General features: G+C 42.6%; 1 protein-coding gene and 1 pseudogene across 5 annotated transcripts in view; one reads left to right on the forward strand and one right to left on the reverse strand.

Annotated features, from left to right (window-relative positions):
- The window catches only part of Phaf1 (phagophore assembly factor 1), a 27,517-nt gene extending 9,125 nt beyond the window's left edge, over nt 1-18,392 (reverse strand). The window contains exons 1-10 of one of the 5 annotated variants that reach the window (XM_087205373.1): nt 18,257-18,287; nt 18,008-18,128; nt 17,205-17,279; nt 11,054-11,136; nt 6,689-6,772; nt 4,025-4,068; nt 2,809-2,888; nt 2,349-2,443; nt 1,816-1,913; nt 1,621-1,733 (exon numbers count right to left, since the gene is read on the reverse strand). In XM_087205373.1, the coding sequence (XP_087061499.1) occupies nt 1,621-1,733; nt 1,816-1,913; nt 2,349-2,443; nt 2,809-2,888; nt 4,025-4,068; nt 6,689-6,772; nt 11,054-11,134 (595 nt within the window). In that variant the 5' untranslated portion in view covers nt 11,135-11,136; nt 17,205-17,279; nt 18,008-18,128; nt 18,257-18,287. Of the gene's footprint in view, nt 1-1,620; nt 1,734-1,815; nt 1,914-2,348; nt 2,444-2,808; nt 2,889-4,024; nt 4,069-6,688; nt 6,773-11,053; nt 11,137-17,204; nt 17,280-18,007; nt 18,132-18,246 lie in introns of those variants that run through there. The other 4 variants (XM_004843069.4, XM_004843068.4, XM_021256904.2 and 1 more) reach the window with 4 other exon arrangements.
- On the forward strand, nt 13,817-14,643 carry LOC101722971 (thioredoxin-dependent peroxide reductase, mitochondrial pseudogene; annotated as a pseudogene).
- Nucleotides 18,393-24,190: the final 5,798 nt, after the last annotated feature.

The following is a 24,190-nucleotide window of genomic DNA, read 5'->3' on the forward strand; positions in this document are numbered from 1 at the left end:
AGGCTGTCTTTATGGGGACCAACTCCACAAGGCAAATCAAAATCTTAATTAGACACAGTCTAAGACCCAAAGCAGCTGACACTAGTCAGGTGTAAGAAAGAACAAAATGAGGTATCAATCCTAAAGACACAGGCTACTGAAGGTGAAAAGCTCTTGCTTGTGGTTGGCCGAACCACAGTCACTAAGTCCCTCTTGTCTATCTACTCCAAAAACTTGCCATAAAGGGTAGAAGAAAGAAGACCAGATAACACTGCAGCCCAAAGGATATACTTCCAGGAAAACAACCTAGCAACTGCTTCAAAAGTACATAAGCACACAGCAGGCTTTTATGCATGCTGAAAGAGGTGGTACCACTATTGTTTAAGATTTGCTTAAGCCAGGTGTGGTGGTGCACACTTGTAAATACAAGTACTCTGGAAGCCTGAGGTAAGAGGATGGCAAGTTCGAGCCCAACCTGGGAAACTTTAGTGACTTAGCAAGACCCTATCTCAAAGTAATTTTTTTTTTTTTTTGGTACCGGGGATCGAACTCGGGTTCTTGCACTTGTGCAGCAGGTGGTGAAACCACTGAGCTAAATCCCCGGCCCCAAAAATAAATTTAAATTTTTTTTTTTTTTTGAGTACTGGGGATCGAACTAGGAAACATGCGCTTTTGAGATAGGTGGTGGTACCACTGAGCTAAATCCCCGGCTCTCAAAATAAATTTAAAAAGGTCTGGGAAAGTGGCTCAGTATGAAGGCCCTGAGTTAAACCCCCAATCCCCACCCTCAAATTTGCCAAGAATAAGACTATGTCTTGCTGGGCATGGTGGTGCACACCTATAATCTCAGCACTTGGGTAGCTGAGACAAGATGATTGCTGCAAGTTTGAGGCTAGCCTGGGCTACAATAGTGAGTTCGAGAACAGTCTGAACTACATAGTGAGATTTTGTCTCAAAAACAAAACAAAACAAAAAACCAACTATGTCTTATCCCCTTGATAAAATTAAACAAAACCCAGGCATGGTGGTGCAAGCCTGTAATCTCTGCACTTGAGAGGCTCAGGCAGGAAGATTGCTGTAAGTTTGAGGCCAGCCTGGGCTACATAGTGAGTTCAAGGCCAGCCTGAACTACATAGAGAGATCCTGTATCAAAGAAAAAAAGGATTTAACCGTAAGTGTCTCTATCATTTGTCTTCTATCCAGTATCTGTCGATGCACTGAATGCTTATGTTCCCCTAAACCTCATATGCTAAAATCCGAATTCCTTGATGTGATGGTATTATGAGGCAGGATCTTTAGGAGATAACTGGGTTATGAGAATAGAGACCTGATTGGGATTAGTGCCCTTGTAATAAGATCCCAGAGAATGAGGTCCTTTCAACATATGAAGACACAGTGGAATATCTATAAACCAGAAAGTGGGCCTTCACCAGATAATCAATCTGCCAGTCTCTTTTTCTTGGAATTCCCAGGCCCCAGAGCTATGAGAAATAAATTTCTGTTACTTATAAAGCCCCCAGTTTATGGTATTTTGTTACTGCACCTTGAATGGACCAAGACATATCTCTAAGCTTACAGGATTTTAGAATGCCTCTCATGCATATGATGGGGATTCTACCCACCTCAAAGTCAGTAACTGACCTGCAGCAAGTAGGCGAAGTCGTAAACCTGAGGGTCCAGTTCCATCACGAAGAACATCTACACTCTCAGCGTACACATTGCCCAGGAAACAGCTCAGGGGCATCATGGGAGCCCTGGTGACAGGCAAAGAATGAGTAGGGTCTTGGTTCACTCTCCCTGGTAGCCCATGGCCTTAACATGAAGCCCTACACTTACTTGGTATCTTGTAGGCTGTTTCCACTATAGATGTACATTCGTTTTACAGTTGCTCCATGGGGTATCTGGAGAGAAGCTAGACCATGGGCAAAATTGGGCTGCAAACACAGGACAAGTTTTACTAAGGGCAGCCTAGTCGTAGGTCATATGACTCAGGCTCATGATCAATTAACTCATGCTAACAATGTCAATTCATCTTTAAAGCAACAGGTAACTGAAAATCCAGGGGACAAAAGCTCCAAACTCTTGGCCATTGAGAAAATGGAAGTGATTAGGAGCTTTAAAGTAAAACATGATTGGATTTATTTCTGAAAAGTTAGCCTGAATGCCCTATACAGTAGGCAGAGGCCAGGGAATGCTGGCTTAAGCCTTGTTTTCCTGTCAACTCCACGCACTCTACCTTCCCTGACTCAATGAACTCAGAGACAAAGAAATTAGAGGCTGCCTGCCTATCCAGTCCTCCATCCCCCACAATGACTGCTGCTGACCCATACCACATGGGCAACAAATACCAAGGACCAGGAAGGGCTAACCTCATATTTGGGAGCTTCAGTCCATGAGTCTAACTGAAAAGAGAAAGACAGTCCTCTGAAGTTGAGGTGAAAGAGCTGCTCAGCAGAGTTGTACACTATGGGGGTAGGAGAGAAGAAAATGACACAGCTGATTGGCATCTGAAGTCACTAACATAAACCAGCCTGGCAAGAAGTAATGACTGGCAACACTTTATGTCACATTGGGCGAACTGATTTACTAGGTTAAAAATACAGGGGAGGGGCTGGGGATTTAGCTCAGCAGTTCTGGTGCCTGCCTCGAAAGAGCAAGGTCCTGAGTTCGATCCCCAGTACAAAAATAAAACAATACAGGGGAGGGAGCTTTCCTTCACATACCAAGCACCAACCTCACAACCCTGAAGTATAAGAGATGATACCACCTGTTATGGTATGGCTATGGGCTGCTACTAATAACCAGGGGAATCAGATGAACTTGGTTTACCTCCAGGATGAGTTGCGCCAAAAGACTGGTCAATCTGCTCAATGGTGGGAGCTATGGCCTGAGAGTTGAAGTGCACTCCACTGAAAAGCAAAAATAATTTTTAATACTAGGCTTTGAAAAATGGGCTCACAGATCATGAATCATGGGGGCTGGAAAAGTTATTCTTAAGATTCAGGTAGGTGAGTATAATTACATAAAAATAAAATGTTTAATTAAAAAGTTTTTAGAGAAAACTAATGATGTGAGAAGGCCAATTCTCATGAAGCTGATATACACACAGTAGATTCTCTGTGGCTTCCCAAGACATCACTGACTTTTAGTAAGGGGACAGAAAAGACATAACTTGAGGCATAAAGGCTCTAGGCAAGACTAAAAGGCTACTGGAACACGCAGGGGCCAGCACTGTATGTTTTTGCTTATCTACTCCTCTGTCAGCAAACGTTGCCTGAGATTACCCCAGGAATCAGGTCTTCATCATGCTCTTGTAAAGGGAAGCTCACTAAAAGTAGTATTCTAGATGCAAGTGTAGCATCTTCCCATAGTGTAGGCTCAAGTATCTATGAACTATATAGGTCAGTGGTGGTGAACCTATGGCACGTTTTAATTTGTTTTTATTTTAAGACAAAAGATGTTAATGTATGAGTTTTTTTCTAAACTAAAACCTCAGTATTCAGGTTTAATTGCAATGTTGGCACTTTACAATAAATAAGTGGGGTTTGGGTTGCAGTTTGAGCACTTGTCTTTTAAAGGTTTGCCATACTAGCATAGGTCATCTGCATTTTCATTCTAAAAAAATAATTTTGGCTCTAAAATGGTGGTAGTCTGGCATTCTCTTTAACCTTGGTTCTAGAGTCTGAACTATCCATTTTTTTCCTACCTCTGCTGCTCATGAAAACATGAAAAGATGCCAAAGAGAGGCTGTGCATGGGAGGGCAGTTATGACTCAGGAGATTGCCATATCATCCCTGAGCTGAGGTCCTGCTTTGTTGCAAGGGTTAGATGATAATATATGTGAAGTGTTTAACACACAGCATATTTGTCATGAGGTTAATTTCCCCAGGAAAATGAGCAGGCTGGGAGGTTACCTCAGGAAATCACAGCATCAAACTATAATCCATGTGCTGCTACCAATGAAATCCTTTACTAACTTAATGAAGATAGTAGATGAAGTCTGTCTGTACCAAGTATGACCTATACCAGCAGTAGGGAAACTTACCAATATTTTAACTTTACTTTAGTCAAGTCATATACTTCAATTACCTAAAAAAAAAATCAAATGTTAAGAGTTGCTAATGCTTTCAAGCTGATTAAGATGACAGACTGAAAAAGATTAAAAATAAATTTATAAGAGGGCTGGGGATATAGCTCAGTGGTTTCACCACCTGCCTCACAAGCACAAGGGCAAGTTCAATACCTGATACCCCCCCCAAATAAATAAATAAATTTATAGTAGATAGGGGTGTAGCTCAGTGGTACAGTATACAGCGGACCCTGATTTACAAATTCAATTCATTCTCAAGGGCTCGTTATAACTCCAGTTGGTCAACTGAAGCTCAGCCTCCTCTATACAGCCTTCAAAGTCTCTCCTGTATAAAGACAGATTTCAGTGTCCTTAGAAAGACACTGGCCCAAGATTTCTCAGTCCCACACAGGAAAGGATGTGGTAATGTTCCTTCCAGAACTCTTTAAGTGTTAAATCTGTATCTGAGACTATCTGGAAGCACAAGTGGCTGGCATTTGGGTCATAACTCAAGATTTTGGTCCTAAATTAAAATTCTGGTCATGACCTAAGTTGTTTGTATGTCAGGCTGGTCGTAACTTGAGGGTCCACTGACATGCAATATCCTGGGTTCCATTTCCAGCAACAACAACCACAACAAAAACAAAAAACCCCACCAACAGCTAGACACAGCAGCCCATGCCTGTAATTCCAACTACTCTTGAGGCTGAGGCAGAATTGCAAGTTCAAGACCAGCCTGGGATGTTGCTCCATGCTAAAGCATGTGCTTAGCATGGATGAGGCTCTGGGGTGGACCCCAGTATCAAAAACAAAACAACTCTGGAAGTACTGAACATTATCTTTTGTTCTCATTTTAAAATTAGGGAGAAGACAGCCAGGTGTGGTGGCACATGCCTGTGATCTCAGCATTTGGGAGGCTGAGGCAGGAGGATTGCCAGGAGTTCAAGGCCACCTAGGTTACATAGAGAGGTCAAGGCCAGCCTGAACCACATAGTTAGACCCTGTCTCAAACAAACAAAAAAGAAAAAGAAATAAAAAATAAAGTAAGTAAGTAAATTTAGAGGGAAGAAAAGGCTGGGAAGCTACATTGATCCTATCTAAAGACTTCCTCCCTCTGCTGGGCCCTCATGGCACTTAAATGAACCTTTCCTCCATACTTTCGTAAGCTGTTCAGTAGTTTTAAGTCCCTTAACTGACTCATCAGTTTGCGGGGGGAACATCCTCAACACATGTCAGGCAAGTCTGCCTCGTATGAAGGTAGTTAAGGGTAATATGAAGCTTGGGAGCATGAAGTGGTGCTGGGAGGAGCGGAGCTGTGCAAAGAAGGCAGGGGAAATAGCTGTGATTCAGAAGATGGCTATGGTCCCCTTTGAAATGCCTGGGTTAAGGTAGGCATGGTGGCACACACCTATAACTCCTGGACTCTGGAGGCTGAGGCAGAAGGACTACGGAGAGTTCAGGCCAGCCTGGGCTACACAGTGAGTTCAAGGCCAGCCTATACTACAAAGTGAGACCCTGTCTCAAGAACAACCATGGGCCGGGGATTTAGCCCAGTGGTACCGCTGCCTGCCTTGCAAGCACAAGGTCCCAAATTTGATCCCTGGTACCAAACAAACAAACAAAAAGCAAAAAAACCACCATCAACAAAGAATGCCTGAGTTATGGCAGTGTTCCATGTCAAACAGGTAGGCCATTTCACTGAGGTCAAGGCCTGATGCTGGCAGAGCCTCTATTTTTGGGTCAGAAGACCTGCTCATGAAGGTACAAACATACTTCCACTCTGACTCTTACCACTATGGCTAGCCAGGGATCCTCCAAAGGGAGGATCCAAAAGGCAGCCTTTCCATTTAGTAGCTCATTTCTGGGAGGATGATAACTGGGACGTATCCAAGTCTTCTGGAAAGGCTACTTCATAACCTAACCAGGAAAACAGCTCTGGTATGCCATTTGGAGCCTACATTCATTTAACCTCATGACTCTGAGGCAAGAGTCTGGTGTCACATAACTACAAACTGTGAGGCCAAGGCATTTGAAAACAGTATATTAAAAACATCCTGGACTGAAATGAGCATTAACAAACTGTACTCATATTCCAATTTAGATGCCCTACACACCAGCAAATTGTTTACATTTCTACAATCAACTCTTGGTGGTATTACCCCCAAGACCCAGCATTGCAGAAGAGCAGTTTCCATTTTCTATCTTCCAAATTACACTGTTTAACACAAGAAATGAAGTAAAACAAGATATATAAGCCTGACTAAAGTCATTTGGTCCTATTCTGTAGTTAGGGCCCACTCTTAGCACGTCTCAAGCCTTTTTTCAACTACCCCATCTCATATCATCTTCTCTCCTTTTAGGCAAACAAGCACAGATTCAGCTTCCTACATTGTGTGTGTGTGTGTTCTTTTTTTTTTTTTGGTACCGGAGATCGAACTCGGGACCTTGCGCGTGCGAGGCAGGCGCCGGAACCACTGAGCTAAATCCCTGGCCCAGCTTCCTACATTGTAGTGGTCTCTGAATCAAAAAGGTTCATACCCACTTATGAGTTTCTGAAACATCTCACAATAGTATATATTAATCAGCTCTAGAAAGACTGGCTCAGCCAGACATGAAACTATAGTTGTCATTTATAGTTACCTTAAGTCTCTGATTGAAAGCATCAAACAGTAGTTTGATCCCGTCCTGAGTCAGGTTAAGGATGAGGTCATGGCTTAGAGGAGACTATAAAACAAAAATAAAACACACTCAACTAATTTATTTACCAGCACCAGCATATACTGAAAGCCTTACAATATAAATGCAATGCACAGGGGATACCTAAGAGCAGGCAGTCCCTCTCTCCCCAAACTAATGAGGTTTTGAAGCCAGAAAAACTGTAGCATGAATGCATAGTGTCTTCTACTTCCAGCCTGCAGCTCCTGCTTCATAATATTAGCTGAAAAGAGCCTCCCCCTTTCAGGCGTAAGTACAAATATCTGGGAGAAAGGGACAAAATCATATGAGTACATAAACCATTTTCATCTGAGGCTCCAGGGTCCACATCTGTCATATCAGTTTATTGTCATCAAACCTACAGAGCATTCAATTAGGAATACATGTCATATGAAAAGGCCAAGGATCCAAACTCAGCAGATGCTGCTCATGCATGTCAGTGGAACCTACCTCATCTAGGCTCTCTGTACATGCTTCAGGGAACACATTTATTCTGTGACTGTTTCAGCTAAATTCTAGGACCAAGAAATACCTTATGATCTATTATATACCAGCACTCTTACTCCTTTCTGTTTGCCCTCATCCTATATCACAAGTACTTCTTTCTGAAAAGCCTAAGATCTAAGGAGTCACATTTCTACATTTGCCCTTTTCTGAGCCAAGCGGGAGAGAAGTAGCAGTATGGGCAGTGATCAGTGCCTTGATGACCTTAGTTGACTCTTAAAACTTTTCTGAACTCTGGTTTCTACATAAGAATACCATACAGAGTATAAGGTCAGAAAGACCAAGCACAAGCCGGGTGTGGTGGCACATGTCTGTAATGTTAGCACTCTGGGAGGCTGAGGCAGGAAAATTTGAGTTTGAGTCTACCCTGGGCAACTTAATGACTTACTGAGACCCTGTCTCAAAATAAAAAATAAAAAGAGCTGGAGATGTAGCTCAGTGAGAAGGTCCTGGGTTCAATCTCAAGTATTTGCCCCTCCTCAACAAAAGAAAGACAAAGCACAGACATGGCACACAAAACTTTTCGCTCCCTCTGTTCCTGCTTCTGGTTCAATGCAATCACGTCAAGGATTCAATGTCTGAAGACTCACTTCCCTGACTCATGCTGTCTAGTGAAAGGAAAAACACCACCATTTAAAACCTTATCCCTTTTGAAGCTGGTACACAGTGGTTCAGAAGGTTTAGTGAAGGTTTTTCAAATAGAGCTTCTTAAAGTAGACAAATGACAGAGGTGTAGCTGTCAGAGACAGACAGGGCTGAAAGGCCAAGTGTCACTGCTGGTGGGCCTCACCAGGGAAGTTTTCTCTAAGAGCCTTTGGGAATTAGCTCAGATTATATTCTCCTCTTTACCCCAGAAATCTTCAAAACATAGCAGCTCCAGACGGTACCATCATGCTTGGTAAAAACTAGAAGAATGTTATCATTTTCCAGTAGGTCTACATAAATGTCTAAACCATTAAGTCTCAGGCAAGATAACAAACAAGCCTGCTTGGGTTATCTAGTCTCTATCCAGAACACAAAGTTCCATTTTGGAGAAGGCCATTCCATGGAAATAAACAAGATGAAGCAACATTTTTTTTTTAGGACTTTTCCTTAAATGAGGAATTCTGGTAGTATCTGGATTTTCTGACATTTTTGCAAGATCTGATTATGTTTTTCCTTGGCATTGTTAGAATTCAGGATATAACTACGTACTTTTTGAAAGCAAGCAAATTACTTTCACAATCAATGTGTGAAATCAATGTGATATAAATTAATGTTTTATATTCCTGGAACGAAAATACACATTAACTATGTGATGTTTAAGTAGGCCCTTCCAGTAATCCAGCTGTCCTCCATATGAAACAGTTCAGTAAAGCTACCTGCTAGTAGTTATTCATATTTTTTTCTCCTATAAGAAAAATGGGATCTAGCTAGGTATGATGGTACATGCCTGTAATCTCAGCCCTGGGAGGCCAAGGTGTGTGTTGGATGCCAGTGGACTACCTACAGAGTTTAAGGATAGCTCGGACTACAAAGCAAAACCCTATCTCAAATAAAAGCAACAAAAAACCAAAAAATAAACAACAACAAAAAAGGAAGATAGGATCTACTTGATGTACACATTTAATTTCTAAAGTATTACTTGTGTAGATACAATAAGATACTTTTAAAACTTTTTAAAGGGGCAAATGTTTTCTGTACTTAGTGGGAACCAAAGAGACTTAGAAAAGTAAAGGAAGAAAGCACCTGGAAGAGTACAGGACCCATGTTTAAGGAACACCACATTAGACCTCTGAGACAGAAATCTTTTTGACCCTTGTCAAAAGATTATTCTATTGGGCTGGGGATTTAGCTCAGTGGTTTCAACGCCTGCTACGCAAGCTCAAGGACCCAAGTTCGATCCCCGGTACCAAAAAAAAAAAAGATTATTCTATTAATAACTTCCTGATTTACAGGAAAAAATCACACTGGTTGGGCTGGGGATTTAGCTCAGTGATTCCGCTGCCTGCCTCGCAAGTGCAAGGACCAGAGTTAGATCCCCGGTACCAAAAAAAAAAAAAAAAATCAGACTGATTATTAATTTGCCACAAGTTGCACAACCAAGAAATGAGAAGAGCAGAGATCTGAATTGAGATCTAGACTAAAAAACCCATGTTAACTGGTTACAGATACTTAGAAGATACTGGGGAAAATGAGATTAATGTTAACATTCCTACAAATATTAGAATGATAGACAATGAAGGTTGTGATGTAAGAAATAAATTTTATTTTTACAAATTGATGAAGAAAGTTTAACACCTATTTTCAAAAGCAACCAATCTTGAGAGTGTCTGAATCTAATTCAACTTAATGTATCCATGGACATAAGCTCAAGAAGCAAGCCCATTGCCCTGTTTTGATGGCTGCCCTACGTCATGAAGTAATTCCCTCACAGTCTAAAGTGAAAGTCAGATTGTGTTAGGGATGATCGACAGCAGAGACAAAAAGCCACCACCATAACTTAAGAGATGTAAATTAAAACAACACTGAGATTCCATCTCACTCCAGAAAGAATAGCTATTATCAAGAAATCAACCAATAACAAATGCTAGTGGGGCTGTGAGGAAAAAGGAATCCTTCTCCACTGTTGGTGGGAGTGTAGACTGATACAATCACTGTGGAAATCAGTGTGGAGACTCCTCAAAAAACTAAAACTAAAGGTTCCATTCGACCCAGCTATTCCCCTTCTTGGTATTTTCCTGAAAGAATTAAAAGCATCATACCACAGCGATATATGCACACCCATGTTTCCAGCAGTACAGTTGTAATAGCTAAATTCTGGAAACACTCCTAATGCCCATCAACTGACAAATGTATAAAGAAGATGTGTTTTTTTTATGCAATAGAGTACTACTCGACCATAAAGAAGGATAAACTTGAGATATTTCTAGCTAAATGGATACACCTTGAGACCATATTCTTAAGTGAAATAAATTGGACACACATGTTTAAATACCACATTATTTATCTTGTGTTAGAAACCAGAAGTGTAAATAAAGATAAAATTGTATAAAAGGTATTGGGAAATGGAAGAAAATGAGAAATGAGAAAGGGAAAAAAGGAGGGGTGGGAGAAAGGAAAGAAGGGACAAGGAAAAAAATGGAAGCAAAGCTTTTGTAAACAAGGAGGGGAAGAGGGGTTGAAGGGAGGGGAATGGGAAAAAAGTAAGATATATCATCTACAGGTACAAACTCCCTGTGATTAATGTTATCATTATGTATATCTAAAATGTACCAATAAAATAAAATTTAAAACTGCTTAAAAAAATAGCCCCACCAAAACCAAAAACAAAACACACGAAAGTGCTTTGAAGGCAAGCACTGCAGTAACCAAAGACAGCCCCTCAGGTGGCCTCCCACTGAGAAGTCAATCTTTTTTTTTTTTTTTTTTGCTGCACTAGGGATTGAACCTAGGGCCTTTGCAATAAGATAGGGTCTTGCTAAGTTGCTCAGGCTGGGTGAACTTGCAAACCTCTTGTCTCAGTCTTTCAGAGTGCTGGGATTACAGACACACTGCTACACACCCAGACCAGTAGGTAGGTCAAGCACAGATAAAACACGTTTAGTTCTTAAAGCTGGCAGCACTAGATAATCACAAACAAAAGTTTCAGAATCCAGGAGATAAGACACGTGGTACCTGACCAGTGCTGAAAATGTGCCCACTGAAACATAGCAATCCTGGTCAGTTGGCCACTCCCTGGTCACCTCTGGAGGTGACTCACTAGCCAGGACTGTTATTTCAGTAAACAAATTGGCCATCACTCACCTGCTCACTGTAGAGAACCTGGACATTTTTGATGATTCGACAATGCTTCTGAAGAATAGCCACTGCCTGGGCCAGAGGCATTCCTGAAATACAGTAAGGACACCTGTGTGGTTACTTGGGCTACCCAGGTACTGACACTAACCACTGATCTGAAAGCCTTCAGACAGGGTGGGGCAACTAAAGCTGACAGATACATGAGTAAATAGAAGTTCAGTAAACGGTGAGAGCTAGAATAAAGTTAAGCACTAAGGAAATAAGGCTGCCCAAGGGGAGGCAGTGAATATAGAAAACAGCTTCCTAGAAATAGGAACATTCACATTGACCCCAACCAAACAAAGAGCTCAGAGAAGGCAAAGTCAGCATGTACCAAAGAACAGGGCAAGAAAAGCACTGTCTGCAAACTCTGTAGACCAAAATTCTAGTCCTCACTCTGCTATGGATGACCTATAACCTGGGGCAGATCAGTTCTCTTTTTCTCTGGCTTTGTCTCAGGAGCTCTAAAAATAGGTCTATCAAACCACATGACTTATAAGAGCCCAATTAAAAAGGTCAAAATCAGCCAAGAGTGCTGGACATGGCTAATCCCAGCACTCTGGGAAGCTGAGGCAGGAGGGTCACAAGTTCAAGTCCAGCTTGGGCAAGATAGCAAGACCTTATATCTGAAAAATTTTAAAGGCCCAAGGATGTAAATCAGTGCAAAGGCCCTAGGTTCAATTTCCAGTACCACAAAAGATTTAAAAAAGTTCAAAATCACACATATATCAGAATCAATTTACCAAAGATTTCATTGGATTCTCACTTTAAAATCCACAAATCTCATGCCCCATTATATTTATGTATGCTTCCAGTTTAAGTAAACCAAATCTCAATAACATCACAAACATTCCAGGGACTTACAAAGATAACCAAAAAATTTGTTTTCAGAGTTCTTTATTGTCTCTTTTATTGTTCATGGTACTGGGAATAGAATCCAGGGATGTTAGGGCATTGAGCTGTATCCCAGGACCTATTTTATTTATGTTTCAGTACCGGGGATTAAACCCAGGAAGTGCAGTGCTCCTTTTCCAGTACCCCTTACTCCTTTCTAATTTTGAGACAAAGTCTCCCTAGGTTGCCCAAACTAGCCTTTCTCTTTCTAAATTTCAACATTATAGGAAAAAGTTTTAATTAGAAAGTTAAAAAATGGTAAGAGACTTTAGTTTGAGGAGCTGACAAAGATGAGCCTGACCCTTAAGAAAGGAGAGTTGTTGGGTATGATGACACACACCTATGATCTCAGCACTCAGAAAGGTGAGGTAGGAGGATCACTTCGAGTGGAGACTAGCCTGGGCTACATAGTGAGTTAAAGGCCAGCATGAATTACATAGTGAATTAAAGGCCAGCCTGAACCATGTAGCAGGACCCTGTCTCAAAAAACCAAGACAAAACAAACAAAGAAAAACACAGAAAGGAGAGTAAGAAAAATAGGAAAGGAGATCAGGCTGAATAGCTGGAGGGGGCACACTCTCAAAAAGGGTATTAGATTACCCCCCATCTCAAACATTATTCTCCTGCCTCAGCCTCCCAAGTAGCTGGGATTACAAACACTGTAGCACTTGGCTTCACTGTATCTTTCTTTTTTTTTCCCCAGCTGTAGCCCCTGTATAGCCACATGCCCAACCCTTTTTTAAAATTTTGAGACAGGGTCTCAAATTGCCTAGGCTGGCCATAAACCTGTGATCCTCCTGCCTTAGCCTCCTGAGTACCTTGAGATCACAGGCACATGCAGCCAGGCAAGACTTCAGTTGTATTTTTTTTTGGTACTGAGGATCGAACTCAGGACCTTGCACTTGTGAGGCAGGTGCAGTGCCACTGAGCTAAATTTCCAGCCCACTTCAGTTGTATTTTAAGCAACAGAAACATACAGAGGTGGGTCCTGGACAATCTAAAAGCAAACACTCAGCTGGGCATGGTGGTGCCAAAGGTAGCCTGAGGTCAGGCCCTACTCAGCACATGTGGTGGATAAGCTGAGGCAGAAGGATTACAGCGAATTCAAGGCAGCCTGAACAACATAGAGAGACCCTACCTCAAAATAAAACAAAAAACAACAAAGAAACCCCACAAAACAACAAAAAACAAAAACAAAACTTGTGGCCCATTTACATTTAGGCCATAATCCAATCCCACTCTCATTTGAGAAGCCAGTATTGAGTTTGAAGCAAGATGAAGCACCCTATACCTCTTCTACAGCATCATAATAAAATGAACTATTCCTGTAATCCTTCCATACCATTAGCTAAGGTCTTTGGGGCATAAGACAATCTCTTATTTAATTTCCAATGCTCATGAGCAGATCCTACAGAGGTATAAGATATCTTTGCAGAATGAGCCTTAAGTCTGCTAAACAATCTCAGAGAAGGCTGAGATTTTATCCAGTGGCCCTTTAAGTCTTCTTTAGATATTTTAAAGACTAATTTTTAAAAATTGAGACATGTAGACAATACATTCTGCAAGTCTCACTGAAAGCATTATTTCAAACTTGCACTGCCTGTATTCTACCAGGATGTAAGCATCATAGCATTCAGAGATTCCTCTTGGCTTAAGTTTTCCTGTCCCTGTGCTGATGGCATTTTGTTAATTTCCCAACATTATACAAAGGCCAGGAAGGGAGCCAAGACACTAAACACTAGATGCATCTCCCTATCGTGATGCAAGAATGACTGTAAGGGCAAGATACATCTGCATTTGTACAGATTACATTAAGAAACCTGATGACAGGCGGCTCCGCGTGCATGGAAGATGATGGCTGCAGTGGGAAGGTTGCTCCAGGCCTCGGTTGCTCAACATGTAGGCACAATTTCTTGGGGCATTTCTGCCTCTGCAGCCCTTGGACCTCTTGCTTCTAGAAGAACATGCTTGACAAAGATCCTGTGGCTGGGGTCTCCTCAAGCCATATTCACCTTCAGCACCAGCTCCTCGTGCCGTGCTCCTGCTGTCACCCAGCACGTGCCCTCCTTTAAGGGCACAGCTGTTGCTGATGGAGAATTCAAAGAGCTAAGCCTTGAAGAATTTAGGGGCAAATATTTGGTGCTTTTCTTCTATCCTTTGCACTTCACCTTTGTGTGTCCCACAGAAATTGTTGCTTTTAGTGACAAAGCCAATGAGTTTCATGATGTGAACTGTGAAGTTGTTGTGGTTTCAGTGGATTCCCACTTTACCCATCTTACCTGGATCCAACACACCAAGGAAGAGCGGTGGTTTGGGCCACATGAACATAGCACTTTTGTCAGATTTAACTAAACAGATTTCCCGGGACTATGGTGTGCTGTTGGAAGGTCCTGGTATTACACTCAGAGGTCTCTTCATAATCGACCCCAATGGTGTCATCAAGCATCTGAGTGTCAACGATCTCCCCGTGGGCCGAAGCGTGGAAGAGACCTTCCGCTTGGTGAAGGCATTCCAGTTTGTGGAAACCCATGGAGAAGTCTGCCCAGCAAACTGGACACCAGATTCCCCTACAATCAAGCCAAATCCAACAGGTTCCAAAGAATACTTTGAGAAGGTCCATCAGTAGATCTCCCCTGTACATCTCCAGCCCGACAAGTGCTGAAGCTGGGAGCCCATAGGTGTTTCACACATGATGATTTATAGAAGGCAGAAGCCCAATTGTGCTCGCACTCACAAATATTCCTCTAAGTGTTTTGCTTTTGTAACACTGGCCAAGGCCTTCTAAAGGTGGTCAGTTGCTAACCTCAGGAGTCCCTTACTGGGGACATCTCGACAGCTAGTGAAGCTCTGCAGAAAGCCAGCTCCCATCTCTTAGATCATGTCCTCAGTTGGTAAAGAAAGCACTCTTCTCTCTTTTCTTTTGTTCTTTATTTTACTGGTACATTTAGATATACATGATGATAACATTCATCATAGGGAATTTGTACCCAAGATATATCCATGATATATCTTGCTGCTGCCTTTTTTCCCATTCCCTCCCCTCCCTTCAAGCCTCTTCCCCTCTTTATCTACAAAAGCCTTGTTTCTATTTTTTTCCTTCCATTCTTTTTCTTTTCTTGTCTCTTTCCTCTTCCTTACCCTTCCCTGAACCTTTGTTGACACCAAAGTAGTATCATATGCACTGAAAGCTTCTGATCAAGAGTCCTGAAATTTTCTTCTTGAATTTCTTCATATTTTTAAACTAAACTGTCTTTTAAGGTAACAAAGATTATAGTTTTATGTTGTTAGCGTTTGAAATGGATGTATATGTGATGGAAATGAATGTGAATGTTACTAAAAAACACAGTGACAGAGTGACTTACCTGATTGTGCATGATACCTGTCCCTGTGATTTATATATTAATATAGCTGTTTTACTTATTCATTAGCTGCCTTAGTGTCTACCTGTATTCCTAGATATTAAGTATAATTATGAAGGCCATAAATTGAACTCCTTGGTTCAATATGATTGCATTTTGAAATCACTGTAATTACTTTCTTGGAGTGCTCAGTGTAAAATATAAGAATAAACATATTAAAAAAAAAAAAAAAAAGAAACCTGATGACAAAAACTGAGCCCATCCTCAGAAGAGGTAGCAGGAAACCTTGTTCAATTACAGTATCTGTTTACCATCTCTATCTTCTCTCTGAGCCTATTTTTTATCTGGCAAATTGAGAAAATACCTTACAGTATTGTGGTGATAAGAGGTAAGCACTGACTGGTTCTCTAGCCTTGGAATATAATTCCACAGCAGATTTATTTCTCAGAACTAGCCCTACCTAACAGCCCCAACAGCATTTGGTGTGTTGGGGGTGGAGAAGGATATTAGGGAACAGAAAAAAAATGACTTTTACACTATTTTAAAATGCAAATTTTAAGACCCACAAGAAATCATGAAAGTTTAGGTTCTCTCTATGAGTTTCTTCTGAAGTTCAATTCTGGACCCATACAGAAATGTCCTATTTTTAGTTGCTATTAATATAGTCTGGAAGAACTACCCAAATCCTTGATTTTTGGAAACTGGTAGTTAGAAACTGGGATTAGGTTGTCAAAACAGTTATCAGAGGAGGCCTTGCTCTCCCACTTGGTTTTCTGGAAATCCTGACCTCAACCTAGTCACTGCATTAGACCAAGTGACTGAATGCTTGTATTACAAAAAGATCCACAATGTGGTCACATCATTAGCACAGTTTGAAGGTATGGCTGCGGTTCTTATCCAGACCTGGAAGGTCCTGGTGTGGGCAGTAGTCTAGGGGAGGGGAAGAAAGGAGTTAACTAGAAGCCAAACAATATTAGCATGATACTACTGGCCTCTCAACAAAGGTCTTGGTGCTTCACAAGAATGTAGAACATTTCATACCAGCTAAAATTGTGAGGAACTCCATAAGAGTGGTCTAAGTTTTGAGAGAAGCTGGCTAAGACACCTCAATAAAACTGATTCCTACTGGGCTGGGGATTTAGCTCAGTGGTTCTGCTGCCTGCCTTGAAACTGCAAGGACCTGAGTTCGATCTCCGGTACCAAAAAAAAAAAAAACCAAACTAATTCCTACAACTTGCAAATGGCACCAGTACAATGACCACTAACAGGGTCTTACCAGCAATCTGTACTGCTAAGTTTCTCCAATACATTGTCTCCATAAACAAGAGTCTTTCACATTCAAGGATAAGCCATGATCCAGTGGAGCAGCTGACTCAGTTTCATAGCCTACACTAGAGTAATAAAAGTTCACTCAGCAAACAAGCAGCAACAACACCTGCTTCTCACCCCCTTTCCTTGGTGCTGGAACATCAAAGTAAACACACTGGGGTTACTGAATACAAACATCCTCATAATAAAAGTAGTGATATCGTGGATAAAGAGAATGGTGGGAGAAAACTGGGCTAACTAACCAAAAGTGACCAAACTGCATTTTCTACAAACTGTAGGTTATTTTCCTTTAATTCTTTTTTTTTTTTTTTTGGTGCCGGGGATCGAACTCAGGACCTTGAGCTTTCGAGGCAGGCGGCAGAACCACTGAGCTAAATCCCCGGCCCTATTTTCCCTTAATTCTTATTGTACTTAACCTTTAACTCTCACAGCAGCGGGCTGGATGTAGAATTATACCACCACAAGACTACATTTCAAAAGAAGAAAACAAGTCAGAAGTTGCTTTAACAGGCAGAGAGTTGTGTGGTGGTGCTCACCTGTAATTCCAGCCTTTGGGAGGCTGAGGCAGGACTGTCATGAGTTCAAGGCCAGCCTGACTACATAGTATGACCCTACCACAACAAACAAACAAAAACCAGGTATAATCTCAATTCCCCTTGACCAGATCCCCACTGTCTGATTATAGATCAGAGCTTAGGTGTCCCAAAAAGGGCAACACACATCACCAAAAAGCAAAGAGAAACAGACCAGAGACCATGGTGGTGTTAACAGATGTCAGCCACTTCAATTATTCCATACAGTGGGAACAGGAGTAGCAATAGTAGATTCATAGACCCCAGTAAGGATAACTATAGCTAACTGCATTCAAAAGAGCAAGGTCGGCCATGAAGTGTCTGGGATATGCAAGCTCCGATTATTATTATTACTAATACTACTACAGTCCCACTGTCCCAGGAGCCACTCTGCTGGAGCTGAGGTGAGGGTGTCCTTGTCCCACAAAGACGGACAGGCATATTTGGCCAACTGGAGCAGGAATCCAATGCCTGGAGCCCAAATTGCCGAGAGGACAGAAAGGCGAGGAGCCCGGGGCATACTGCACCAAGGGCAGAGCCCTCAGGCGGGCGGCCTACAGAAGTAAAGACCAGAGCCTCTCCTGTCATCCTACCACTCGGGAGGCTGAGGCTGGAGGATCACGGGATCAAGGCCAGCCTGGGCTACAGTAACGAGTTCGAGGCCAGCCTGGAGCGTAGGACGAGACTTTCAAAACAAAAATGAAAAAAAAAAAAGATAAAAAGTAAACATCAGTGAATGGGGGCCTAAGGAGCGACCCCATACTCACCCAGCGTAAATTCCCATTGCTCGTTTCCCAGAGAGCGTTCAGGCACCACCTCTAGATCCAGCATTGGTTCGGCTGGCCGGGCCCAGGCGGCCTCCCTGCGGTTTGGCTGACAGGACCAGACCTGAGGAGACAACACAGCGGCTGACTCGCCGCCCTCGCCAGCTGGTGACAGCCGTGTTACCCACCCTGTCACCGTACCCAGGCGGCGGTGGCAGTACCTGCCCGACACCACACCTCACCTTACTTTACCTCACTAGCAGCAGAGACGACGGAGACAGCACCAACGAGGACAACTGCAGCAAAAGTGGCGTGCCCGGCCGTAAAGTGTGGCGTGGGCGGGGAGAAGGCGGGGTTCCAGCTTCAGGGGCGGGTCCATAGGCGGGGTGGCGCACTCACAAACTCCAGGTCAGGCGGCCTTGCAGTGAGGTTGGGTTGTACAGTCTTAAAGGGCGGCTGTTCTAAGAGCGAGGAGCCCCAGACGTCGTGAACCGCACCCCCCGTCTGCCGACCATCCCACACACATTTCACAAGGAACGATACACCACATAACGCACACACTAGACAGCTACACAACACCTATCTGCCATCTGCATACACGTCCTGCTAGCGTTCATCGGGCGCAAAAGAGCACACTGACGCCCAGAGGGGAGGAAGGACGCCGAGTCCCGGTTCCCCACGGCCCCCAGGCGCTCCACTCGACAGTCTTCAAGTGCTCTGGAACGTACTCCTTCCCCAACCTACGCAGTTGTCCCTGAGCAGGGATCGAACTGAAAGAAAGCAGAGTATTCGAGAGTGCGTGTTGGAGAGGAGAGAAGAGTGGGAAAGGGTTGATGGGGAGAGGACTGGGTAAGAGGGAGGGTCCGGGCCAGGCCTCCTCTTGACCGCACTCAGAGGTGCGAAGCCTCCCTGGGGTCCAGATCCAGAGGCCGCCCCAGCCAAGTCTGACTCGAGCCAGTTTGACTGCCTTATGGTCTTGACCAAAGCCTTAGTGCTCTCCAAGCCTCAGTTTATTCATCTACCAGCGGGAGAAGGGCTCCTCTAGCATGTTCAGGCCACGTTTTTGGCTCTTGTACCCTGGGACAATCTGAAACTATTTATTTAATTTTTTTATTTTTTTGGTACCAGGTATTGAACTCAGGACCTTGCGCTTGCAAGGCAGGCAGCGGAACCACTGAGCTAAATCCCGGGCGACAGTCTGAAACTAAAAGGCAGCCGAGACCTCTTCTGATGCCAGGGCTTTGATTATAGCCAGTCTGCGGGTTCTCATAACCATCCTGAGAACATAAGATTGCACTCCATTTTATAGGCGAATGAATTGAGTACCAGAGAAGATAAACCTGTCCAAGGTTCCTTCGTCTTAAACAGCAGAGCCCAAGTTCTTTCCATTACAGTAGTCTCTTGAGTAAGGCTTTTAGCAGGGGAGAGTAACATGATAAATTCTCAAACTGGCTTGACAGAAGTGTAATATGAAGGCTCCATAAAAATTGGAAGTCACTGCTACTGGCATTAAAACAGAGTAGGATGTCCATTGCAGCATCATATCCCAGAATAACAGAAGTAGGTCACTGGATGCCCAGTAAGGAAGTGTCTAAATGAACCCTAATGTGTATAATATAATGTTTAATGTAGAAAAGGAGCTCTGAGAAATAAAAAGCTATGTGTAGAAGTGTGCATAGAATTTTTTTCCTGTGTAAAAACAGAGATTGCCCATATCACATTTCTGGAAAGGCAAAAAATTATCAATAATACCTAAGATGGAGCCAGGTGAGGTGGCACAAAGCTGTAAACCTAGCTATTGGGGAGGCTGAGGTAGAAGGATCTCAAATTCAGTGCCAGCCTGGGATACACAGCAAAACCAAAACAGCAACAAAAATAAACCTTACAATAAGCTGGATGTGGTGGCACATGCCACCTGAGGCAGGAGGATAGCCTAGAGTTCAAGGCTAGCCTGGGCTCCATACTGAGTTCAAGCCTACCCTACATAGCAAGACCCTATCTCAAAAAAAAAAAAAAAAACCCAAAAACTTATAATAAACCTAATATACATATGTTGGGGGTAGGAAGCAAGACTCAGAGATCAGAGGTTCTGTTCTGTTTTGGGTACTGGGGAGCAAACTCAGGACCTTGCACTTGCAAGGCAGGCTCGGTGACACTGAGCTAAATCCCCAGCCCTCAAGCAGGTTTTTGATAGGATGGCCTAGACCTGACATCAGTGCCAGGAGTTGATGATACAAAGAGATAGAGCCTATTTCTTTTCCTACCTCTAATAAAATTTTGTTACTGTTGGTCATTGTCCTGACCAATTCTTTGCTCAGGACAGAAAGTTTAGTTAGTTTCTAACCTAGAAACTATCTCTAGAAGCAGACTCCAGCACCCCAAACCTGGTAATGTATTTTGTGAGCCAGCCAGGAAACCAGACAAATTTTAGATACATTTCCCTCTCTTCCTCCCTCCATCTCTCCCTCCCTTCCTCCCTCTCTCCCCTCTAGGCTGGGGAATTTGGGAGTCTTTGGAACTGCTTCCTGTTTATTTCCCAGTATGGGGGGTGTGAAGGGGTGGGGAATGCATGGCCTGTGTTTTTTTCCAGCCATAGGAGACATAAAAGCCTGCTTGAAGTTTTTGGGTTTTTTTTTAAGAGTAGGAAAAGTTTGAGAGAAAGATAGCTTCTGTCTGAGACAGAAGCGAGACAGGAAAGTGGGTTGTCCCCACCCCTCGTTTATCTTCCTTTTTCTTCTTTCTGATTTGTGGTCACTCATTGTGGTAAATAGCCAGAGATCCTATTATTACGCCCTTTTGTTCTCACATTTCTGTTCCGAGTAGGGTTATGGGAGAGAAGCCACATACCTCCGCATAACAAAATAAAAAGGATTTTTTTTTTTTGGTACTGGGGATCAAACTCCGGACCTTGTGCTTGTGAGGCAGGTGGTGGAGCCACTGAGCTAAATCCCTGGCCCTAAAAAGGATTTTTCAGTTTGGATAAACCAGGAAAAAAAAAAAAAAAAAAAAAGGTTGGGGAGGCCGCTAACAAATTTCCTCAGTAATAGGGAAGTAGTTTTTTTTTTTTTTTTTTTTTTGGTACCAAGGATCAAACTCAGGACCTTGCGCTTGCAACGCAGGCAGCAGAACCACTGAGCTAAATCCCTGGCCCAAGAGAGGTAGATTGTGAACAATGTCAGTCACCAACAAAAGTTTACCTTTGCACATTTTGCACATTTAAGTGTGATCCACCCAAGTTTTTGTCAAAGGCCAGAATGACAGCTTTGGGATATGGTTGAGCAGAAGCAGGAGGTAACTTGGGAAGTGGACCATCTCAGGAGACAGTGCTTCAATGGCCATTTCCCCAAACCAAGGGTTGAGTTATTCAGAAAGAACTGAAATGGCTAATAAAAAGTGGATTTAGGAAGACAGGTAGTCGTGGCAGCATTCCAAGCCAGCCATACAGGGACAACCTCTGGTCAGCACAGTAAAACTCATGTATTAAAAAAAAATTTTCTTTTGTTTTTTTGAGACAGAGTCTCCCTATGTATTTCAGGTTGACCTCAAACTCTCAGTGATCCTCTTGCCCCAGCCTCCCTAGTGCTGCGATTGCAGGCATGTGCCACCATGTCTAGCTTGAAAATTTGAATTGCAGTTCTGCCATTTAATAGCTATTACCAGATTGCTGGAATGGTGTTCCACAGTGATGAAGAATGAGACCTTGCACAGCGGTGGTAGGGTATAAGCAAATTTATTTAAAAGATACAAAGGCAAGAAAGTAAAAGATGTAAAAGCAGGAAAGAAAAGTTCCAGCTAGCTTGGAGGGGGTTCTGAGTAGCATACCCATGAGGGTTCTTTTCTTTTTTTTTTTTTGGTACCGGGGATCAAACTGGGGTCCTTGCACTTGCGAAGCAGGCAGCGGAACCACTGAGCTAAATCCTCGGCACCTGTGAGGGTTCTTTTTATAGGTGTTTTTAAGGATATTAGAAGGGAGCTCTGGCCATTGTGTAGCAACCTCTGTCCTATAGGAGACCACATATTTTTTTAGGGTCCAATCTATGTAGTGTTCATGCAGCATCCATGCAAGGCTCATGCACCCTTGAGCCTGCCTGATCATGCTCTAGGGGTAGGGACCAGTCTGACAGCTGAAGAACATTCAGTATTTAGTAAGATATTTAGTAAGACCCTGGTTGGTCAGTCCTCAGCAGACTCCATTTGGGGGCTGCAATCCTTACTAGTAGAATCTTAACTCTTGTCTCACTAATTCCTGTTACATAGCTTTGTGTCTTGGGCAAGTTACTTAAATTTTCCATGCCTCAAGTTTCTTTATCTGTAAAATGATCGCTTACCTTACAGGTTTGTTAGGGGGTCAGCACTTATAAGTGTCTGGTTTACTCTATAAGTAAATGCGTTGTAACTAAAAAATTTTAAAATTGGATAGTGCTAGGCATGGTGGCGCATGTGTGTAATCCCAGCACTTGGGAGGCTGAGGCAAAAGGATTGCCATGAGTTTGAGGCCAGCCTGAGCTCCACAGTGAGTTCAAGGTCAGTCTGAACTACACAGTGAGACACTGTCTCAAAAAACCATGCCCCTCAAAAGCAATGATGAAGACTTGATGGAATTCATTGGGAGGATTTAACTGGATATGGGAGATGAGAGAGAATGGGAGTCAAGAAGAAAGTTTTCCAGCTTGGGTAGCTGCATGAATGGTGCTGTCACTCAGGAAAGTGGCTAGCAGAGCTGTCATTGGAGGCAGGAAGGATGCCAGTCCTATAGTAAAACTGTCATATGTGATAACTCCAAAGACAGGAAATGTAAGCTCAAAAGCCTACAAACAATATTGCCCCTTCAGGACCCTCAAATGGTCTTCCTCATAATATATTGTTACTGACCAGTCACTTCTTTCTTCTCCTGAATGGAAGTGCTTCCTGCAGTTTTCCTTTCCCTATTTCACTCCTTTATATATTAATCTCTGCATATTAGCTGTACCAAGGTTAGATACTCAGATTCTAGAATTCTACCTCAATGTCTGACCAGCTGGATGATTTATAATCCAGTATTTTTAATCCGGCATTTGTAATCTAGCTACTTGGGGCTGAGGCAGGAGGTTCTCCAGTCTGTGGCCAGCTTGGGAAAGTGAGACTGTCAAAAAAAAAAAAGAAAGTAGAAGTAAAATTCATTTCCTTGATTGTACTGGCCACATTTCATGTGTTCAATGGACATATTACCATACGGGCAGTGTGACTCTAGATGATCATCTTAAATCCAATGTTTTCCTCTATACCAGTGGTGGCGAATTTACGGCATGTGTTTTAAAACAAAACATATTAATGTAGCAGTTATTTTTTTCTAAACTAAAACCACAGGATTTACATTAATTGTGGTGTTGGCACTTTGCAATAAATAAGTGGGTTTTAGGTTGTAGTTTGGACACTCATCTCTAAAAGGCTTGCCATCACCATTCTATATCTTCTCGCATCTTCTCTCACTTCCTGTTTCTGAAACCCAGTTATTAGGTCAATGATGACCTTAACTCTAAGTTGCTTAAATTCTTCTAATCAAAAGCTGAGAGGTAAGTAGTACAATGACCCATTTGTTTTAAAGTATCCTATATTTAAACATACTAAGCTGCAATTTCCAATAACCCCACTCAACGATTTTTTAACCTTGGAATGTTTTGTGTCATATGTATGATGGTGGTGACAGAAAAGAAGTGGATGCTATACAAGGGAAATCAGGCCTTGACACCTACCTGTAGAAGTTTGAAACCTCTCCTTTAAAAAATGTTTGGAAGAGGGCCGGGGACTTAGCTTAGTGGTGCAGCACCTGCCTCACAAGCACAAGGTCCTGAGTTTGATTTCCAGTACCAAAAAAATTTTTTTTGAAGATTAAGACACCAAAGTTGTCTTGTAAATACTGTGATTATATATATATGTATATATATAGATAGATAGGTATGGAAATACAGCCATGGTAGCTTTAAAAATATGCCCACAAATTCTTGAACATTCTGCCCTTCAAGAGATGAAGCCCTGCTAGTTGTGGTAACACATATCTGTGATCTCAGCACTCAAGAGGCTGAGAAAGGAGGATCACTACTAGCTTGAGGCTAGCCTGGGTTATGATAGTGAATTCAAGGGGAGCTTGAACTACATACTGAGATCCTGTGTCAAAACAAAGAAACAAAAATATTAAGAGATGAGCCT

Source organism: Heterocephalus glaber, unplaced genomic scaffold, assembly GCF_053883595.1.
Source record: "Heterocephalus glaber isolate CG9 unplaced genomic scaffold, H.glaber_assembly_v1.0 deba00000071, whole genome shotgun sequence".
Classification (NCBI taxonomy): Eukaryota; Metazoa; Chordata; class Mammalia; order Rodentia; family Bathyergidae; genus Heterocephalus; species Heterocephalus glaber.